Genomic DNA, 22,202 nt, shown 5'->3' with positions numbered 1-22,202 from the left:
TTAGACATTGTGCTTCCGCTGCTAATCTGCAGGCAGATGCCATTTCATCTCTCTCACACTCACACCCATTGTCTGACATCAGCCATTCCCCACTCTTGGTTAGGCACTTGTGATTGTAACTCTAGCTAAACTGCAAACACGTTGCTTAGATGAGCACTACTGGCCGAAACTATTCAGAGAGGCTACTCTACAGGTCAGTACACTTAAATTCACATTTCAGTCTGTTATCTCACATTGGGACGCCAGAGCCTGACCATCAGCTTCAGGAATACACCTCATTGTTTGCCACTTGGGGTCGATGTTGTAATGTTGTGTCTAGTGGGATGAAGCAAAATAAAGGGCACTGCATCAAAATCTGGATAGGGGCCCCAATAATTTAACCACAAGCGGCTGCCTCATAAGTATAGAAAGGTCCACTGATTCTTCTCATAACATGAAGGGCAATTGACCAGGCTCTACTGCTAATTTCCTGGAATTGAATGAAACCTAACAGTGCCGATGTCACCGGGCCCTGTTTACCCAGAGTAACGCGGGCACAGGACCCTGTTTACCCAGAGTAATGCGGGCACAGGACCCTGTTTACCCACAGTAACGCAGGCATAGGACCCTGTTTACCCACAGTAACGTGGGCACAGGACCCTGTTTACCCACAGTGCCGATATCACCAGGCCTTGCTTGCCGACAGTGCCGAGGGCACAGGACCATGTTTACCCACAGTGCCGAAGGCACAAGACCCTGTTTACCCACAGTCCTGAGGGCCCTGGGCACTGTTTACCCACAGTGCCGAAGCCACCAGACTTTCTTTACCCACAGTGCCAAAGGCACCAGACCCTATTTGCCCACATGACCCAAGGCGATGGGGCGTGATTGTCATCCAATCCTGACAAAGACCCTGTCATTACTAGAAAGTTGCATCACACAGAAGCAAAGAACACATCTGCAAAAAATAGGATCCTGAGGGTGTTAGAGGCCCTATGCTGACCCCTCCTATTTCCAATAATAGAACAGTGGCTGAAAAGCCTTGGAGTAGAGTAGCCATTTATACTTGATTCTTCTTTCAGGGGCAGGCCCACTGTCACTGTCTTTACAGCGACTTCAAAAGTGAGGAATCAGGACACAAGTAGGTGGCAGCTGGGGGGCCTAACCTCCATTCCTCCCCATCAACTGGCTCCCTCCTCACATGTGACCCAGGGGTCGCAACCTCTGCTGCCTGTATAAACTTGGAAAGGTGCATTGAGGTGGGTGAAACCATAGCCACCTCACGGGTCTAGGAGAACAAGATGGCGCTCTCTGTGAGTTCTAGAATGTTGCGGCTTATTACAGAGGCAGATGTGGCTATACTCGACACGATTGCATTCTTCCAACCCTGTGGCAACTGGCCTATTTCTAAGTACAATTTCCACTACCCACCACGGTAACCCCTATTCTTATGCCCTACTTGGTTTAGTCCAAATCTAGGGCATTGTTGTTTATATCCAACTGTTTGAAAAGAATCATTCAATCCCGATAGAAAAACGTATATCTAAAGTGAACCCAAATAAAGGCACAGGCCTAACACTGCCCCTGTGTGCCCTTCCGCGCACAAGAGCAGAAGCGAGCAAGGGAGTGCCCCTGGGGCAGAGACACGCTTTGAAGTGCAGCTGTCTCGTGAGAAAGAAATGACACTGCACACAGCTGTCTCAGACGTGACCACGGTAGCCGGAAAAGTGCTTGCTTTATTTACGCAGACCCCAGACACACACCTGATTCATGTCTTAGTAACCATTATGCATGCATCTCCCTTCAGCCACCGCGCGTGCAATATCACGAATTTGACAAGGTAATTGGTAATCCTTCAATTTAGGGGCGTGTCGGAGCAGCAGTGCCATCTGACGCACACCCTTCAGCCCTGCAGGCAAGTACATGCCCCAAAACGGTTAAATGTACTCATCGCGAGCAGATGGCGGCTACATGATGGCCTTGCACTGCCCATGCTATAACTATTTAAACAGTTGTTATCTGTTGACATCTGAGGCAATATTACGCCAGGTTCTGAACAGGTGCCAAAAATGCAGCAGTCCCCTCCTGTCCTGTCTTTGTTGAGTTTGTAAGAACGCACGGGCCAATCAGGATGTGCTACAAATATTAACCATGGCACAAAATTGACCAAACTGATGGCACACTATTTTATATCTTTACATAATAAACAATCGCTTTCGGTATCCAATGTACAAATATGAGAAAACGAGTTTAGCCTGTGGTATTTCAGTGTAATTTTGAGAAGGTAAAATAGCCTCTTTTGCATTTCAATGCAAGCAATCCATAGGTCGTGGAATGATATACCAAACAGCCAATAGCATAAAGACAGAGTGTAATAATGCACTGGGGACATCTAAAGGTCGCTCTACTTATATTTTAAGGAATGAGTACCAATAGGTTAGCACGTATATGCACTGTCGAGCCAGACCTAAAAATGGAGCTAAACATCCTCTGCCACTTTTCAAATCTATTCAGCCTCCGTCTGGGTGACTGAATATATTTTGTGAAATTCAAATTAAGTAGACCAATATGTAAATTACAGAGCTGCTGGGAAGGGCAGACTTATATTTTTAACCTGACAGTTCTCCCTCTACTGCAAACCACACGTTTCTTTTTCTGTGATGGTGACTTTAGCTAGTGATTCCTTTCCACCTTTTTTGCACACGTACTACATTTTGTCTCACTGAAACTACAATGGGACATATCGCTATGGGTGATGCAGTTTTACCTCATCAGTGGCAGAGTAAAATAGTTGTACTCATGCAAAAAGTTTTGTCATTAACCTTAACAAAAAGCTGGTGACAATTGCATGGCAAAATTGTATAAAAGTATTCTGTAAATTAGTTACTGCATGTTATGCCCGCTTTTAGCCAGGGAAACATTCAATCTAAGCGTAATAATACAGTAAATTTATTATCCAACCTGGTCATCACCGCTGGATCGAACATAAAAAAGGAATTTGCAATGCCGTTCTCCTACCCTTTACATTACAACAGTTTGCAGGTGTTTTTTCTGCTGCCAAAACCACAAATTATACTTTTATATTCTATTTAACCTTTTCAGCCTTATCCTTTCCTTACTTTGTATTTCGAATTTGACACTGCATATTGGAAGATGGTGCCCTGAAATGTACCCCACCTTCTATCCTCCCTCTTTGAATCCCTACACATACCCAGTTTGTGGTCAAGGGTCCATTTACACTAAGGTCCACAACAAAAAAACTACAAGGCTGACATTATCACAGGGTATAAAGTGAAATGACTCTTTCTAGTTTGCTTTCTTTATTAACAGCCATGTACTGGCCTTTAAGGCTTACACCAGAGTGTGCTTGTCTCTCCTGATTGGCTGAGCCCTCCCTGTGCATGAGCACATACACACTGTGGGACCTGAGGCTGTCCTCTGTGCCTTACGGACGCATATACAGGTGCACACATCTATCCCATTGCTGTACCTTCCACAAACACCTCTGCGGAAGTGCTGTCCGTGCCAGTGGTGTTGGTGGCCACGCAGCTGTAGCGCCCGGTGTCTTCCTCGAAGGCTTCGGTGATGACCAGCGAATGGAAGCCTCCGTCCTCACAGCAGATCTGGAAGTCTGGAGAGCTATGCAGCTCCTTCCCTTCACAGAACCACCTTGTAGTCCAACAGGCCAGATGCAGGGAGAGGGGGGCCACACAGAGAAAAGAGAGAGGGAGAAAGGCAAGAGCCGCCAGTTAGTCTAGCACAGCACCAAGATCTGAATCAAATGACTACAGGGCAATGAGTCACATTATCTACAGATGAGAAAAAATCCAACCCTCAATGAACTAAAACAGCTGTAGCAAGGCACAAGGGGAAAATAACAGCTATTAAAAAACTGTATATCACGGCTTGGTGTCACAGGAGAATTGATGCAGATGGAGCACCCAGGAAGACTTTTTTTGGGATATGCTTGTTCCCATGTATTTTTAAGACATAAACCTGGTCTAGTAAAGTCAGTTTACTTTCATCACTCCTTACAAAAATGAACCATTGCTCTTAAACAGTGGCACTGTTTGAATCTTTACATTGTTTGATTGCTTTCTACATTTAGTGCAGATATTTTTGCATAGTGTGGCGTTTGTTCACATGCATGTGCGTGTGTGTATGTGTGGGGTGACTCCCATCTCCACTTCCAAGACAGTAAATGAATCAACCTGATACAGTAGATTATTCATTATCAATCATCGATAATCAACCGCTATCCATACATAAACGCATAAATAGCAATAGAGCATTTTTACACATATGTATTATTCAACATCCTTATATTACAATACAAACGTGCAATTCAGGGAGGAATACAGTGTAAGGGGGCAGTGAAAGGGGAGTAAAGGATCCTGCTTCTGAAGCAGGACCACGCTGCTGAAGTGGATCCCACGTACAAGGAACTATATTGAGGGCCTGATTCCCAAAGGTAAATTTACATTTGTAGATCTACTCATGTGTAGATGTACTCCTAGGTGTAACTCTCTGCTGTTTTGCAAGCCACCATTTCCAAGTGGAGACTTACATGTCTCCACCACGTAAGGCGATGGAACCTCCTATGACGGACTTTACGATTGTAATATTACTATTAGTATCTTTACACCTAGTGGTGGAGCAATCTATCACCAGGGCTGAATGCTTTCTAAAGGAAAGTAAAGGTCAATTTTATTAAGTTAATTTTTTAAATAGTTATTTCAAATACTTTAAAGTAAATTATAGATACAACATCATTTAAAATAATTACTATCAACATAGAATAACATGAAAAATATAAAACAATACCTCCTCAAATGAAATTAGTATAAAATGATAAAATAATTTAAACATAAAAAATGTATAAATTTTAATTTGTAAACAACAATTAAAAAAATACCCGTCCTCACTAGAATTTGCTTATTTGTTATTTAACAGTAAACATGGTAACAAGTTTTATGTTCAATTAATTTAAATACTTTTATATAGAGCGAAATATGTGTCAGGGGTTGCTTTTATTTACTTCACCTTGACTTGGTTGGTATTTTACCAATCCAAAGCTGTAACACTGAGGTAAATGTCTATTGTCATTTTTCGGCTCGGTCAGGATGGCACTTGCTGTAAAAATGGCAAAAGGCTGTGTCACTTTCCAGTTCGGCGTGGATGGCACTGTCCTAATCCCATGCTTAAAAACTCTGTTAGAAAAACAGGCATTACAGGTGAGCAGATTCAAAGTGTTGCTGGGTACACCATATAAAGGAGCTGCTCTCCACCTAAACTTGAGAACTACCCAGAGTTCCCTGCTTCCTGTTTTTGCATAGGTAGATACATTTCTAATGTTAATAGAACTTATTTAAAATTGATAACATGAATTACTTGAATGGCGTGTTAGTTTAAAATTAATTCCCTGCCTCCATATTTTTCTATGGGATTGTGCAGCAGTACCAGTGGTCACCCATTTGCAATGTTTGACTTGCTCCAAGGATGAGCTGGAGTATATTTAAGCCTTTTATGCTGAAGCCTACCAGACAGCACAGCTATCTGGTATCAAAAGCATATTGGGGACATTCAGAAAGCTGACCTAGAATGCATTCGGCCCATGGCCTACCATTGCCTTTTGTTTTGTCACTCACAGTTGCTTTGTATGCATTGGCTCTATTTGTTTTAATCCCTCCAGCATGTCTTTGTCCCTCCGATGGAGCATAGCCTGTTTACCACCTCTCAGATTTGCTTCATCATTTCTTCCACAAGGGGTTGCTTTTCAGGAACTCTTTTTTTCTTTTTCTTGAAGCACCCAATGAGAGTTCATGTCTTATCTATCTGTCCTCCAGGTATGTCTCTTTCCCACCTGTTGCTGCTAAAGAATGTGCTTCTGTGTAACCCAAAAGTTAGTGCTTCGCCGGTCTGTTCCTTTCCCCTTCCCCCCACATTGCTCTCTCTTGTGCTTCTGTTTTTTTATACAGCAGGATCCTGGCCACAGGAGGATTCGCACACTTTACATTTGAGCATCACTTATATTATATCACACACGGTCACAATAATCGTTTTTTAGGTATAGGGAAATAGTTGTACCCAGAATCATAGGATGTTCAGCCGTCACCAGAACTTGAATCTGGATCCTCAGTTCAAATGTCGGCAGCTCTGGTCCTTAGGCCACATACCCTGTGCCCCCCCGACTGCCATCTATATGCTCCTCTCGTCTGCGTGTTTATCTCCACCCTCCATGTTGTCTGTTTACTGTCCCTGCAGCCCTCAGATCGCCCAGAACATACTCATCTCAAAAAGTATTCTCTAATTATACACATATGATTTATTAGTTTTGAAAAATTAAATCTAAAAAAGATTTTCTATTATCAACAGCTATTATATTACCATAAAAAAGTATAGCCAATAAACCATCTGCCCAATACTAGAGTAAAGTACCTTGTGAAATGAGTGTGCTCTTGGCACGTGCTCCACATTCCGCAGGGACAGAGCAGCCTGGCGCTGCACTGGCTGCAGTGAAAAGAACAAGATGACTGTTACGTCTATTGACAGAGAACTGCCTTGGTTTGCGCGGAGGGACACAGCAGAGGAGCCTGTTATATTGCTTCATCGTCAGCCAGCATTAAACAACAATGTCCGTAAAATCACCTCAAACCCCAGAGGGAGATCAAAAGTAAAAGGACAAAACCAAACCATAACATAGCCTACAGTGATAATAACTTCAAGACAGCAGTTTCATGCTTGTTTGTATACCCATGATTTGCATATGGTGTGTGGTTTTACCTGCTAATAAAGTAACCCCCCATAGATTGTTGTTTGATTTTTTTTCTGATTCCACACACAGAAGCAGTGGCTTTGAACCCATGCATACCATATGAATCACTTCGATCCACACAATGGCACTCTATGCTGCTATACTTTAATCTTCGCCACTCCACTCTAGTATACAACTCTTTACGCTTCTCCACTATATGATACTCAACACCACTCTACTCTACGCCATTTCACTCTATGAAACTATACTCCACACTACTCCATGACACTCTACACCACTTCACTCTACGATACTCTGTCTCTCCACTCTACTCCACTCTTCTATACTCCACTCTATGATACTCTAATCCACTCTACTATACGCCGCTATATGCCTCTCCACTCTAGACACTCTACTCCACTCTGCAACATTTTACACCACTCTACCACACTCTACACCACTTTACTCCACACCATTGTCCAACAATCCACATCTACACCACTCTATGTCACAACATTCTATGATACTCTATGCCACTCCACTCTACAACACTCCACTCTACGCCACTCCACACAACTCAAATCTACGACACTCTACACTGCTCTATTTCACTCTACAACAGTATAACCTAAGCCACTTAACTCTACACCACTCTACTCTACAACACACTATGCCACTCCACAACACTTTACTTCACTCAACTATATGAAACTCGAATCCACATTATGCCACTCCACTCTACAACACTCCACCCTATCCCAATCCAAACAACTCCACTCTATGACCGTCTACAACACTCTTTTCCACTCTACAAAACTCTACTCTATGCCAATTCACTTGATGACGCTCTACGCCACTCCACTCTACTCCAGTCTATAACACTCCACGCTACTCCACTCCATTCTATGACACTTTACTCCACTCCATGACACTCCACTATGCCACACTCCACTCCATGACCCTATACTCCGCTCTACACCACTTAACTCTACAGCACTCCATTCTATGCCGCTGCCTGACACTCTACTCCACAACACTCTATTCTACTACACTCTTTGTCACTTCACTCTATGAAACTCTACTCCACTCTATGCCACTCCACAACACTCTACTCCATTCCACTCTACGTCACTCCAATCTACGCCTTTCAACTCAATGACACACTACTTCACTCTATACCACTTCACTCTATGACACTCTAAGCCACTCCACTCTACACCACTCCACTTTACTCCACACTACACCATTTCTATTCCAGTCTACGCCACTCTTCGGCACTCCACTCTAGCCCACTACATTCTACGACACTCTGTACCACTCTATACCACTCCTCTCTAAAACACTTCATTCCACAGCACTCTGTTCCACTCAACAACACTTTACTCCTCTCCACAACATTGTATTCCACTCCTGACACCCTACTTTGCTCTACGCCACTCCAAGACACTTTACTTCACTCTACGCGACTCCACACTACAACACTTTACTCCACTCTATGTCACTCTCCTCTACACCACTAACTTTTAGCCATGCTGAACAGGAGCCGCGCTTGGTGTACAACATGGCTAAAATATATTGACAAAGCCAATAGATCCTGCATAGATGCGGCCTATTGGCTTTGAAAGTGGTTGTCTGACATTATCAGGGCTGTGGTACATTTAGATGTGTATTTTGTGAATTGCAATTCCCTACACCACTCCCCTCCGCGGACTACATCCTCCTCGGGGACCTCAACTTCCACCTGGAGAACAACAACGACCGCAACACCACCACCCTGCTGGACAACCTCGCTAACCTCGGACTCAAGCAACTGGTGACCACCCCCACCCACTACGCCGGACACACACTCGACCCCGTCTTCTCCTCCAGCAAGGACATCGCCTTCAGCCACGCCACCGGACTCCACTGGACGGACCACAGCTGCGTCCACTTCAGCTTCAAAAGGACCACGATCCACCACCAACAGCAACAGGTTGCACGCAGAAGCTGGAACAAGATCACAGCCGACCAGCTCGCAACTTCCCTGAGCAAGAACCCACCCACCAGCGCTACGAACCCCAGCCAAGCGGCCACCAACCTCACAAAGTGAATCAGCGACTGCGCAGACGACCTCGCCCCCCTGAGGACCCCGCCTAGCAGACCCGGTAGCAAGAAAGCCCCATGGTTCACCGACGAACTCAAGAACTCTAAGAAGAACTGCAGAACCCTTGAGAAAACCTGGCGCAGAGACCCAACACCGGACAACATGACCGCCCTCAAGCTCGCCACCCGAAAACACCACCAACTGATCCACACCACCAAGAAAACTTCATTCAAGGAACGACTGGAAAACAACGCACACAACAGCAAGGAACTCTTCAACATCATTAAAGAGCTCTCCAACCCCAACGCCGGAAACAACGACATCACCCCGTCGCAAGACCTCTGCAACTCCCTCGCCTCCTACTTCCACAACAAGATCGCGGACATACACAACAGCTTCAGCACCCTACCGACGCACGCCACAACCGAACCACCGCCCCCCCCCCCACCACCCTCCGCGCCTGGACCCCGATCAGCACCGAAGACACCATCCGCACGATGAACTCCATCCACTCAGGATCTCCGACCGACCCCTGCCCTCACCACGTCTTCAACAAGGCCGACGCTGTCATCGCACCCCACCTGCGGGACATCATCAACACCTCCTTTGACACCGCCACCTTCCCGGAGAACTGGAAGCATGCCGAACTCAGCGCCCTACTAAAGAAGCCATCAGCCGACCCCACCGACCTCAAGAACTACCGACCCATCTCTCTGCTCCCGTTCCCCGCTAAAGTCATCGAGAAGACCGTCAACAAGCAGCTGGCCGCCTTCCTCGAGACGAACGGATCCCTCGACCTCTCGCAGTCTGGCTTCCGGGCCAACCACAGCACCAAGACCGCCCTAATCGCAGCCACCGACGACATCCGAACTCTGCTCGACAACGGAGAAACAGCGGCCCTCATCCTCCTAGACCTCTCCGCGGCCTTCGACACTGTCTGCCACCGTACCCTAGTACAGCGCCTCAGCAACGTCGGAATCAAGGAGAAGGCACTGGAGTGGACCATCTCCTTCCTCGCCGGAAGGACACAGAGAGTCCGCCTCCCCCCGTTCAGATCAGAAGCCACCGAAGTCATCTGCGGCGTTCCTCAAGGCTCCTCACTCAGCCCAACCCTCTTCAACGTCTACATGAGTCCCCTCGCAGCCATCGCACGCCAGCACAACCTCAACATCATCTCCTACGCCGACGACACCCAGCTGATCCTCTCCCTCACCAACGACCCCGCCACCGCCAGAGCCAACCTACACGAAGGGATGAAAGAGGTAGCCGAATGGATGAAGAACAGCTGCCTGAAACTGAACTCGGACAAGATGGAAGTCCTCATCCTGGGACCCTCACCCTCCACCTGGGACGACTCCTGGTGGCCCCCCGCCCTAGGCAGCGCCCCCAAACCAACAGACCACCCACGCAACCTGGGCTTCATCCTGGACTCCTCCCTCTCCATGACCAGACAAGTCAACGCCGTCTCCTCATCGTGCTTCAACATCCTACGCATGCTAATCAAGATCTTCCGGTGGATCCCCACCGAGACCAGGAAGACGGTCACCCAGGCCCTCGTCACCAGCCGACTGGACTACGGCAGCTCCCTCTACGCCGGAACCACCGCCAAACTCCAGAAGAGACTCCAGCGGATCCAGAACGCCTCAGCACGACTCATCTTGGACATCCCCCGTCGCAACCACATCTCCGGACACCTGAGAGACCTGCACTGGCTCCCGGTCAACAAGAGAATCACCTTCCGTCTCCTCACCCACGCACACAAAGCCCTTCACAACCAAGGCCCAGGATACCTCAACAGCCGCCTCAACTTCTACGTTCCCAACCGCCAGCTTCGGTCGACCGGCCACGCCCTCGCCGCCGTCCCCCGCATCCGAAGAGCTACCACAGGGAGAAGGTCCTTCTCCTACCTCGCCGCCAAGACCTGGAACTCCCTCCCGACCCACCTCCGCCTGATTCAGGACCACCTCACCTTCAGGAAGCAGTTCAAGACCTGGCTGTTCGAGCAGTAGCGGACCCCCCCCCTCCCCAAGCGCCTTGAGACCATCCGGGTGAGTAGCGCGCTATACAAATGATTTGATTGATTGATTGATTGATTTCCTTATTCTTATGTGGGTGTGCGTTTTTTGCAGCATGTCTCTCTCAATACCCCTACCTAATGTTCCCCGATCCCCCTCCATTTTGTAGTAAATATTCCACATTTTCCCACCTCTCTCCTGGGTGCCTCGAAATATTTAGTACTAACATGAATTCCTACGTGAGCAGAAATCTTCAAAGCGAAAGACAGGAGAGGCAAGGGTGGAAATCACCAATCGCTGATTTTTAATTGCATTCAGTAGTATGTAAATAGTTCTACTTGAGTCCTACTTTATGTACTTCAAAATGCGGTTTGTGACTTGGGCCCGATGTTATGCCCCTTTACCAAACGTACTGCTGCGCATAATTCCACAGATATGGTGGATGTTCTGTAGTAGTGAATGGGATTTGCGGCCACAAAGATCCTTATATTGTGCTTCTCTCAATGAAGATTTGTGAACTGCATGTGCAAGTTCCAGTTTTTGCAGAGGTAGCTAGTACTTTACTACTACAAAAAGTTTTATGAAGTGGCCATTAGACTTTGACAACAGGCTATGGCTGAAATCAACAAGAAATTGATGGACTTGCCTGTTGGAAAGTGAGCAACAAAGGGTCTTTGAAAATCTTTGTGCTTGGTTGCCATAGGAAGGCGTGGTTGCCCTTATTTTAGCAGGGAAAAAAATGACAATTAGTTAAGGATGACTTGGTGCTGTGCCGAACTTCAAAGAGCTGAGCAGGCACTAATCACTCGCAGTGCTGAAGTTACCCATGTGGACTATTTCTGCATGCCTGAACCTATAGAATCTGCTCATCGGGGTGTGATCATGGCGGCCACATGACCTCACTTGGATACAGGACCGATTCCTCTGCTCTGCAGTGAGAGCATCACCAGCCTGCTAATGTGAAGATGCCCAACCAGGAGTGCTGTGCCTCCCAGTTTAGCTAAAAATTGCCCCTGAATACGCGACAGGCACGTATGAAGCTGATTGGCTGAATCAATCCAGGTACAGGACCTTCCCGAACACCTGTATATTGGAGGAAGTGCAGCACACTTATTATGTATAGTAAAATATTAAGCAATAGAAAGAGGTAACAAAAAAGAGGTCCCACAGGGTCTGGCATGTGAGACAAATACCCCATTGTCAATGTTTGCAGATGACGTGAAGCTCAAGGGAGAGTCGAAAAGGGAAGAGCAGATCATTTTAGGTTCTGAAGATATAAACAGACTTGGAATTAAGGAGCAAGGTTTTTAAAAGACACACAAATTCACCGCTTGGAAGAAATCTGGTAAAATAGATCATATCTGCGGTGGACGCTACATCAATTTAATCTGCAGACTTAGAAAAGGACAGGATCGTTTCAGCGATCGTAAATAAACAAGAACACAATGTGCTGGTGACGCAGTGGCCAGGTAACTCTGCCGCGCTGTGATGAGGTCACTTTGTGGAGCTGAAGCAAAGATGGAATTCTGCGGCTGAACAAGGACGAAGTTGTCATCATGAGTAGTTCTATCCAGAGAATTGGGATTTAACATCTTAAATAAATGTTAAATAAGAGGCTGTGCAGAGAAGTTCCATTAGTCACTCGTGGCCAAGAAAACTTCCGTGCTGTTACTCTGTATTCCCTTATCACATCCACATTGACTAGTCATAACAAAGTGGCTGGTATTTAACAGACACTTCAATATGGTAAGGACAGAACACTTGTACAGAGGGGGTGGTTGGACAATGGACGTTACACAAGAAGGGCTTTAAGTTGATACTGTAAGAATACATCCCAGCATAGTTCTGAAATAAGACACCGTCATATACATTTGAAGCTGAATCACAGAATGTTATTCTAATAAAAACCCAAGGACAGACCGCCAATAATTTGTAAGCGATAGACTATTAGCCAAGATTTGACATAAAAATAATATTATATATATATATAATTTACCAATGTGTTCAAGTGGTTTTGACAAGCAAGAGAGGTATGTTTTGTTGACAAACCATTAATTATGTCGTTTAATCACATTTGAATTTCTCAACACTGAATATTTATGTTTTATTTGAACAGAGATGGTAAATGTTTTAAAGGCAACATCATCCTCGTGAAGGAGCCGTCCAGAGCTCAGCAGTGCGATGGATCTATTTACAACTTTACATAGCATGTGAAGCCACAATGATAAGCAAGATTTCTGGATTGAGAAAGTTTTAACGGGGGCTACATAGTACTCCATATGTTAAGTACCACCGTCATATTGCCCTAGCACAAATATTACCACTGCAATGCTAAAATCCCCATGTTTCCGGTGTATAAACGGCACACGATGCAAGCATAGTGCCCAGGGCACAAGTCCTATAAAAAGAAGTGGAGGGACTGACAATATGCAAATGAGCTCATGACGCAGCGCTATAAAAGAAATAAAATAGTGCTTTTTAAATTATGTGTGTAAATACTGGGACAGACTAACCCATCTGACAGTCTTACAGTGTCTGCATTTACATACAGGGACAGAACAAAGGCAAAAGCATGCCTCTCTTAACCCCTTGCCCGCGGCCGGAATTCCGGTCCTGTGCGGCACATTCCGATCGCGGGTGTGGTCGTGGCGGCTCCTGGCCGTCATCAGCACACGAGCACTGTGTGTCATGACGGACGGGAGCCGTCACCAGCACACAAGGGGTTAAGTACCTGTGAAGAGAAGGCAAGCATGTGCCCTTGATTCCCTCTGTGGCATTTACATTTAAATATAAGGTTCCAGGCGGCCCCCAGTCAGGATATACAAACAAAAGGAGGCCGGATGGCCCCTTAACTTCGGCCCAGCTGGAGGGGAAAAAAGGCTCTGTTGCTGCTGGGAATGGAAAGCAGGCAACGTGAAAGTGCTGCTGAACGTCCCGGTGTCTGAAAATGACACCGGGACAAGCTCAGCATATTTCAGTGGGGCCCAACTTTTTGGCAGGGGGGGATGGCGTCCACCCTGTGAAAAGAGTAGGGGGACGCAGTATACCTGTGTGTACCCCCGACTCAAGCCCTAATAGTGTCAAAAGCTTTCACTGCACAGGTGCTTACCATGCACTTTTTCCCCACTTTGCATGATACTTGTTGTACCAGGCCGGGAAATCAAGCTCTGTATGATGAGTGCTTTTTCCACTGGCGCGGGGTATGACTGCAGCGTAGCAATCGTGGCACTCAGGCCAGGGTCAGGATAGTCCCTCCGGCCTTAAACCTGTCCCCTAGATTTCAGAGCACAGGCAATTGCTAGAATGCCAAACTGGGCATTCCGACCCAGTGGGCGCGCATCTTTCAGCAGAAACTGAGAATGTTTTTTCTGTCATGTCAAAACGACATCCTTATTTTCAACAATTAGTTGGCCATGTGAGAAATAGTCTCATATCAAGGTAAGATGGGGTGTCAGAAGCATTATAACAAGCAAACAAATAAAGGGAGGGTCGAGAGGATGCGTGGAGGTAAGGACGCATGTTTACTGGAAGGACATTCACTCTTGATAAAAGTGTGACTATAGGGTCCTCCCACCTCTCTGACCCTATGCAGCCTTAAGCAATGCAAAGGGAAGTGCCCAAAGTTGCCAACATTTGAAGAAAAAAAACAGGGACACTTTGCAGCACGGCTATCAATTACTTACTTGAAAATTTACCACACCCACTGCCCCAAAGCTCCACCCAACCCACATAATGTAACATAATTGAACTCCGGCCTACTTAAAATACTGTCATGGATTGTCACTTGCATTATAAAATAAACAATGTACTATTAAAGTTCATACATACAAATACAGTCAAGACCAATAACAACACCTTCCCAACTGGACAACACTATCAATCTCAAACAGCACAGTGAATGACATCACTTATTCACTCTTGCAAGACCAGCAGATGGCGCCCAGTGCAACAATCTTTTTTGATGCCCCATGACCTCGTTCTCCATGGCTTCCCTCACAACCATTGGCCAACAGTGCTCCTCATGTCTCCATAGTCCCTCTGTCACAAATATTTGAATTGTTTTATAGTGCTGCTCATACCAGTACATGTACCTGCAGTTACTATATTACTCGGGAACAGTACTACCTCCTGCACTTGCGCTCTATTTCTTGCACGAGGTGAAGTTTCAGGAATATTCATTAAAAGTATTTTGAAAGTTTCTGCAGTCTCTTCCCTAAACTGAAAGGGGTGCGAGGTTGAGGCACACTCGTACTACTATTAAAATACATGCTCAACATATGCCAGTGACGTCCTGTGTCCCGCACCCTGTAGATATATCCTCAGTGCCTTGAGAGGGACACAGATAATTTATCGCCTCCCCCCGGACCTGTTTACCTGGTACTACAACACCTCCCGCAGCCCTGCAGCGGTCAGTGAAGCCAATTTTGGGCAGCTGTGGCTGTTGGTAAGGGATGTTGTTACATGATTGACAACCACAAGCACAACCAGTAATTGCCTATAATTTGATTGCGCCTTCTCTCTGAGTAATGCCGCATTGCCATCTACGTGCTGAGAATCGTGTTACATCAAATTTCTGAGGTACAAAATTCACAGTGTCACTGAAATAGATCATGGGTATCACCTTTCCCTTCAACATACAATTTAGTACCCAATTAAGCATGTCAGCCCCCGGAGCGGCGCCGCGGCCTACCTGCTACTGCTCTATGTTATCACAGTAACTCTACGCAGAGCCTGGCACTTTCTGAGTTAGGCACTTACTATTACCTTCAGGACGCCTTGGTCTGTGGTGGTTTCTGGAGAAACTTGAACTAAAATGTCTAGTGAATGTTTGAGTATTACACGAAGTGCAATTACCAGGACAGTTAGTGAATTACACAGGACAGTCTCCAACTTCTGGGGACTGTAAACGAGACCGTTGGCAGCTATGAGTTCCACATGTATGGTTTATGCAGGCATGCATTGTGAATCAGAGGTGCAAGAATCACGAATGATGGACCACACAAATAGTGTTTCATCATTAATATAAAAAATGTTAGTGATCTTAGAATCCTGTCCTAAAGAAAACCAGACAACCTTTTTCATGCGACTTCTATTGGCTGAAACATGTCGACCCTAGATATCGGAGTACATTGTATACTCTAATGACATCATCTATTGTTTTTAACCTTGCCAAAGGTACCCAGTATAAAGGAGTGTATAATAAGTATAGGGTAATCCTACAAGCAATTCTAATCTTAGATCCTGATGCACCCTCTGAAGAAGAGCTCTGTTAATCAACAGTGTCAAGCCTTATCTGGGAGCTGAGCGATCTTACTCATTCTGCCCAGGACTGGGTGACATTAAGTGTTATATACGCCAAGCGAAATATTGCCAAGTACTGGGGTTCCGGGGAAGTGCCCACACTTAGAGACTGGTGTCGTGATCTAGATGAAGCAATGCTTGCGGAGAAGGTAGTGTATGTGCACCGGGGGTGCCCTCGGAAATGGGGGAAAATTTGGAGCTCATGGAATGAGTACAGAGGGTATCTGTGTGATCCACCTGCACCGGAGGGGGAGAGTGAGTCAGATTATTTGCCGGAAGGGAGTGGGGAGCTACTTGAATGTACCAATATATAAGGAAGTATGCCAATACAATATCTCGTATTATGTAATGAAACTGTCTACTCACTGCACCGAACGGTCATATCCAATGTATGTGTCATTTTCCTAGCAAATGCCCTATTTTCGTTCTCAATAAAAACAATTTTAAAAAACCAGTGTCAAGCCTACCCAAACACACCAGGGGTATTTGGTAAGACCCAGAGGATGGAGCATGCCACCAGTGGTACTCGTGGGTGAGGGTCCTTTTATAAAACCAATTATATTCCACCTACCCCTTATTAAAAAGAGGGATTAGAGAGGCACAGTAATAAGAGTTCTCTCTCTTTATTAGATTGCATGTGACAAATAATAAATATCCGAGAATTTCAATCAATCGTGTTATTTGACGGCAGTCGTTATGGGTGATTTCTTCAGTGGCATAGCAAAGTTCTGCTTGAAACATTATACGAGGTGTTTAGTTGTACAGATTTGTTCTTTAGAACTTTAAATGACTCTACAGCATTGGTGTTGCCAGTCCTGCTCCTCTGCTGCCAGAATCAACACTTCTGTTTTTACTCTTATGTGAGAGTTCCTCGAGCCAAACGAAGTTAAAAAATGGTTCCTGCAGTTCCTGATACGTGTATCCCTGCCGTCGTCCAAAAATGCTAATTTTAAATGCAGCAGCTGGGTTCTTTGACAATAATAGCTGACCACGTGGCATCTCAAGAATAAGCCTAAAAGTCTCACTGAAGTTGGCTGTAATTGACCGAATAAAGAGCTGGAGAAACTCTGCAAGCTCTGAATCTGGAGGCCTCTGTGAGCCTCTAGGTTTTGGAGAGTTTGCAATAACTGTATTCTACACCATCCTCGGCATTCCGGATACACGTCCCATCGGGGAATAGGGCCACGCACGCAAAGCGTAATAATATCTGATGGGCCTGGTTTTAGCCTTCAGCATCGTTGAAATCGAAAATTCCTAGTGATGTTTTTCATCAAGCCAAGTTTCTTTTCCCCCAAACATTTCTGTTAGTATTATCGTTTGTATAGTCTAATGGTCTCTTATTTTCCTCTTTTTTGGTCCCGTGCTACGAATTGCTTCGTGATCAGGCCTTAGGGGTTGGCATGGCTCTTTATGTACTGAGGGATGATTGAAGAAATATTTCATGCACAGAATTTGTTTTCCTAACTAGGAGGCTGTTCTTAGTTTCATTCGAGAACTATGTGAGGATTTTCAGTGCACCAGAAAAAATACTATTTTGCCAGCTGGATTACTCCACTTGGAGTAAAGAAAGCTTTTTTTGCTTTTTTTCAGTAATTGGCTATACCAACAGTTAGTGGCCAAAATATGCTGATGTGCCTTGTTTTATGGAAGAAGTATCCTAAATTTGAGGTGGGCTTAACTCGAGTAATTTGCTGATGGCATTATCCAATGAGTGGTGACTACGTATTAAGAGAAATAGCCATAGATAATATGTAAAGAGGGTGTATCTTCACATAATCGCTGTTTCCATGGCAACACCTTCCTTCTCCCCATTCTGAAACTCATGTGTGGTGTTTTTTGTGATTGTGTAGGTTTCACCTGTAATTAGGAGTATGTGAGACAATGCTGACTTCATCTGGGGATCCTTCTGAACTCTTGCTTTCAATAACAGCGAGAACCATCCGTGGTCCTATTACAGGGCTCTCGCACTCACAGCAGGGCTGTACAGCTCCTCCTCAGATGAAGGATGCTGCTACGAGCTGCGTCCAGTACATCTCAGTTTAAAAGGCACAACTGGTGTTAGTGGAGTGACGAGGACACCGGCTGCAGCTCAAAGCAGGTTTAAAGTTCTGCCCACCTGCCAGGAAGGATTCTAGAGCTTCCCCCACATCTGCATATGTGCTCATTCAAGCAGGATTCCTACTCACTCTCGTAAAAGTGCAAACACCAGGACAGCGAGTTTCCTACGATTAACGCTTCTGTCCTCAAGAGACAGATTTCCTGGGGCAGCCAGTTGTCTGGAGTTCACATGTCCATGTGTTTTAGTAATCTGCATCATTGCATTGCAGCAATAATCCGCGGAAAAGTCAAGGAAGTAAAAATGATACAATTCATTTAAACAATGAACTACTTACTACCTGGCGAACCGCTGAAGTAGTACAAGAAGCATTCACAGCTGCAACCCGGCGGATTGCCCAGGGCCTGGCACTTGTGCCAGGGCTGTGTCCATCAGCCTGCACTGCAGGGCTGCCAGGGGGGACAGAGGCTTTAGCATGGCAGTGATTGAACCACTACTGCTGATGTCTGCAGCTGCCCTGCTACTCTCTCGCCACGCCCCTACCGCCCTCTTCATCAAGGGCCGCTCTTGTTGGTAGCCATTGCAGAGCGGTGGCGGTGAGGTTTGAACCTTGGCAGAGGTGGTGTGTCAAACTCAGGTCGAATTTGGGCCCTGAGTTGCTGGCTGTTTCTGGCATCATTTGCTTTACTGGCTATAGGTACCACATTAGTGTCTCTCCAAGCTTCTGCCATACCACACAGTGACGTATCAGAAAACCCTACGAGTGATATCTCACCCACAATCTACGGAAGCCCGTAGGATGTCGTCTTTGTGTTACAGACATTCGTATATATTCAGGCACTCCCCTTGCCCCATTAAGATCTCTGCCCCAGGGTTTTGTGGCAGTCCATTCCATAGTGTCAAGTACATGTTCACAACATACTGATCTATTGGTTTTCATGCTTACGTTATTGCTGACGTAAGACATGTGTTGAGGAACTTTACATCTTCTGAGCCACTGTTATCATTTTAATGGGGTGACTTTCTTCGCCATGTAGGATGACCCTTCTTGTTTCCTTTTTCCCTTTCTATGTGTGTATTCAATTAGTTTTACTAATGCCGCACTACATACATACATCAATGTATGAAATGTATAAAGCTGACACAGAGCTACAGAGCAAGGGAGAGCTGTCAACGAGTGTGGATTGGCAAGAAGTAGGCAGAAGAAGCGGGGGAGCGAAGGGACTGGAGGAAGGGGTTGGAGGGAAGATGCATAAAGCACTGGATAGGGAGTGGGTTTCATAGTAGGCATTAGAAATGATTTCAGCGAGAGATGTGCCGTCTCTTGCTTACAATGGCCTAACTCTATATGTTACCATTGTGTGAAGTGTCTCCAACATTTGGACTGGGGCAAAATCTGCAGCTCAATTCACAATGACACAACCAGTCACACCGTGTGAAGACCATTGCATAAGAGCCTTTCTGCACCAGGGGAAAGTTTCTGTAATCTTCCCTAGTCCTTCCATGCGTGACTTCCATGTTACACTGGAGAGATTTTCTCGGGCACATAGAATTTACAAAGCTGACTATCTCCAGGGCCACATCATGAATGGTCTTCATGCTGTGGGCTTGTCTATCAAGCACAGCTGTGCTTAAGGCCTTGAATTGTCAGTTCACTGCTTGTGCTTTATACTTCACTTCCCCGACAGTGAGTGTCAGCCGCTCTTCAGTGGACACCGAGGGGCCCTGCTGCCCACAGCCATTGGGTCATACAACCTTCTGGTCAACCAGCTGCACGTCCACCCAGTTGTATTCCATTGGATGAGCCTCGAGAGGCATTTTTATTTATAACTAAGTACTGGTGTGATAGAGAAATCAACAATTTGTCACATTTGAATACTAAAAATACTGACTCAACTAAGAATCTGAGCCTTAGACCTTGGGCTAGTTCAGAAAGAATGTTGGTCAAATAGTGCCTCTTAAAGTGTAGTGCTTTACCTGGGGATGAGTTCAGGGCATTGCCGCTGCACCAGCTGCTGCATTAATATGGAGGACAGTTGGCAGGGTCCTGGCATTGCTGGCTGGTGCTGCAGAGGTAGTGGTGATGCACAGAGTCAGTGAAGGAAGAAATCCTCTATAGGCCATAGTCTAGGTTTTCCAGTAACTGAGAGTATTCAGTTTTACTCCCTCCAAATGGTTAAACATAAAATGTGCAAAGCAACTATAAAATGGGAAAATTAATGTTTTGGGGGTGTGCAACGGTGCATAAGCACCCACAGTTGTCGCTTGAACCCCTGACGTCTGCATTTGGTCAAACTAGCATTTTCTTAAGTTCCCTTGGGTGTACCTACAGGTATAAGACCAAAGATACACCGACAGGGGGCTTCTCCACAGTGGCCCAATAAATGTGGGTGCCACGCACCACGCGCCTGTATGTGCTGATGAAGGCTAAGGCTTGATTTCCAAGTCCTTAACAATGATATGGGTTTAGTAACACGCCACTGCCATATTCCCTTTGCTTTCCTTCTTCCAGTGGCGTTCTTTCTGCTAAAGGAAGAGACAGTGGTATCCAGCAGGCATCGCTCCTGCAGGGGGTGGAGGTTATGGTGACCCCTTGCATTCTTGACTGCCTCCATGGCGGAGCGTGCCAGGCTGCTCCAAGATGTCTGTGGTGTTTACATTTCGTGCGCTGTGTCGCTCTGCTGCCAGCCATGCCAGCTCTTTTAAAGTAAAAGGCTGTGTGATTTTATCCAGATGGGTGACAAGCATGCGTGCTGTACCATTTCAAATTGCAGTCTGAGGCTAGCGTGCATCCTATTATAAAAGCCACAATGTTTGCCATTTTCAGCAGAGGGAGTAACTCATTAAAAAGCAAATGTTTCTCTCCTTTCTTTGTTTCGAAGTTCCTACCTCAGTTTTTCAGCAGCTGTACACCTTCCTTTTCATTCACATCACACACACCTCGGTCTAGAACATTCCCTCTCAACCTCCATGTATGGCTCACTTTTCAGTCTCTTGGAACGAAACTTTCCACCCATACCTTTCTGTCGCAATGAAAAACATGCAGGAAAAAGAACCACACACACGCAGAATTATAAATTGGAGCAGTCTGGTGAACAATCTGTGGGTAAAAGAGTCAAGCACAAAAGGAAAAAACATGCAAATCTCCAGTAACCACCGTTAACATTAGCATCTGTTTAATTTAATCATCAGAAGTAAGAGATCAAAAGACATCAGTCTGTACATAAAATATGGATTTATTCTTGTACATTTCAGAAAGTCCTAAAAACAAACAGATTGTGATTTTAAGGGGCCGTGTCTCCTCCAAATTCATCTCCCCTGACCCTGTGCCATGTCGAGCCTAGGTTCTGGGTCCTTAGCCAGACTCAACAAACCTCTGCTTGTTTGTGCCTCTCAGCGCGTGCATGTGCAGTACCGGGCACACTGATGAATGGCTGAATGACTAGAGCATGCCTGCTTCGCTGCTGAAGTTCAAGGTGGGGGTGTCCTTGGCCATGCCAAGCACTGCATGCACATAAGTTGTGCCTTAAGGTGAGTAAGCCACACATTGTTTGTTAAATTCGGATCAGAATTTCAGTTTGTGTCTGCTCATCCAGTTTGTATTTCTGACAGCCACTCCTTTAGCTAGTTGATGGAGGTGCTGTTATTAATCCTTGTGTAGATCTGCGAGTAACCCCTACATCATGCTGGCAAGAGCTGCCCAGAGTTTCTAAGAATGTCTCATGGTTTTTAAAACAAATAGGTTTAATAGACTGGAAGACAAAACTGAACCACGTGGACCCCGAAAGGCACTTGTCCCGGGTGGGCTAGAAGTAATTTACTTTTTTTCATCTGGCAGTGAACATGTAGGTAAGATTCAAACTACTGGATAACTAACCCCAACACCACAACATAGGGATTGGGGGTGTGTGCAACAGTAAGTCACCGGCTTCCATTTAGAAGGCTGCAGGTAAGCAAGGTAAGTAGGCAGGTTTCAATATCTGATGAGACCTCGCCAATGGCACTGAGCCTGGC

General features: G+C 45.7%; 1 protein-coding gene across 6 annotated transcripts in view; it reads right to left on the bottom strand.

Annotated features, from left to right (window-relative positions):
* The window catches only part of PALLD (palladin, cytoskeletal associated protein), a 1,062,357-nt gene that overhangs the window by 509,122 nt on the left and 531,033 nt on the right, over positions 1-22,202 (bottom strand). For all 6 annotated transcript variants that reach the window (XM_078677029.1, XM_078677030.1, XM_078677035.1 and 3 more), the window contains one exon: positions 3,470-3,648. In XM_078677029.1, the coding sequence (XP_078533155.1) occupies positions 3,470-3,648 (179 nt within the window). The remainder of the gene's footprint in view (positions 1-3,469; positions 3,649-22,202) is intronic.

The sequence above is a fragment of the Lissotriton helveticus genome, chromosome 2_1 (genome assembly GCF_964261635.1).
Source record: "Lissotriton helveticus chromosome 2_1, aLisHel1.1, whole genome shotgun sequence".
NCBI lineage: Eukaryota > Metazoa > Chordata > Amphibia > Caudata > Salamandridae > Lissotriton > Lissotriton helveticus.
Note: the sequence above shows the minus strand (reverse complement) of the source record. Positions and strands in the feature narration are given on the sequence as shown.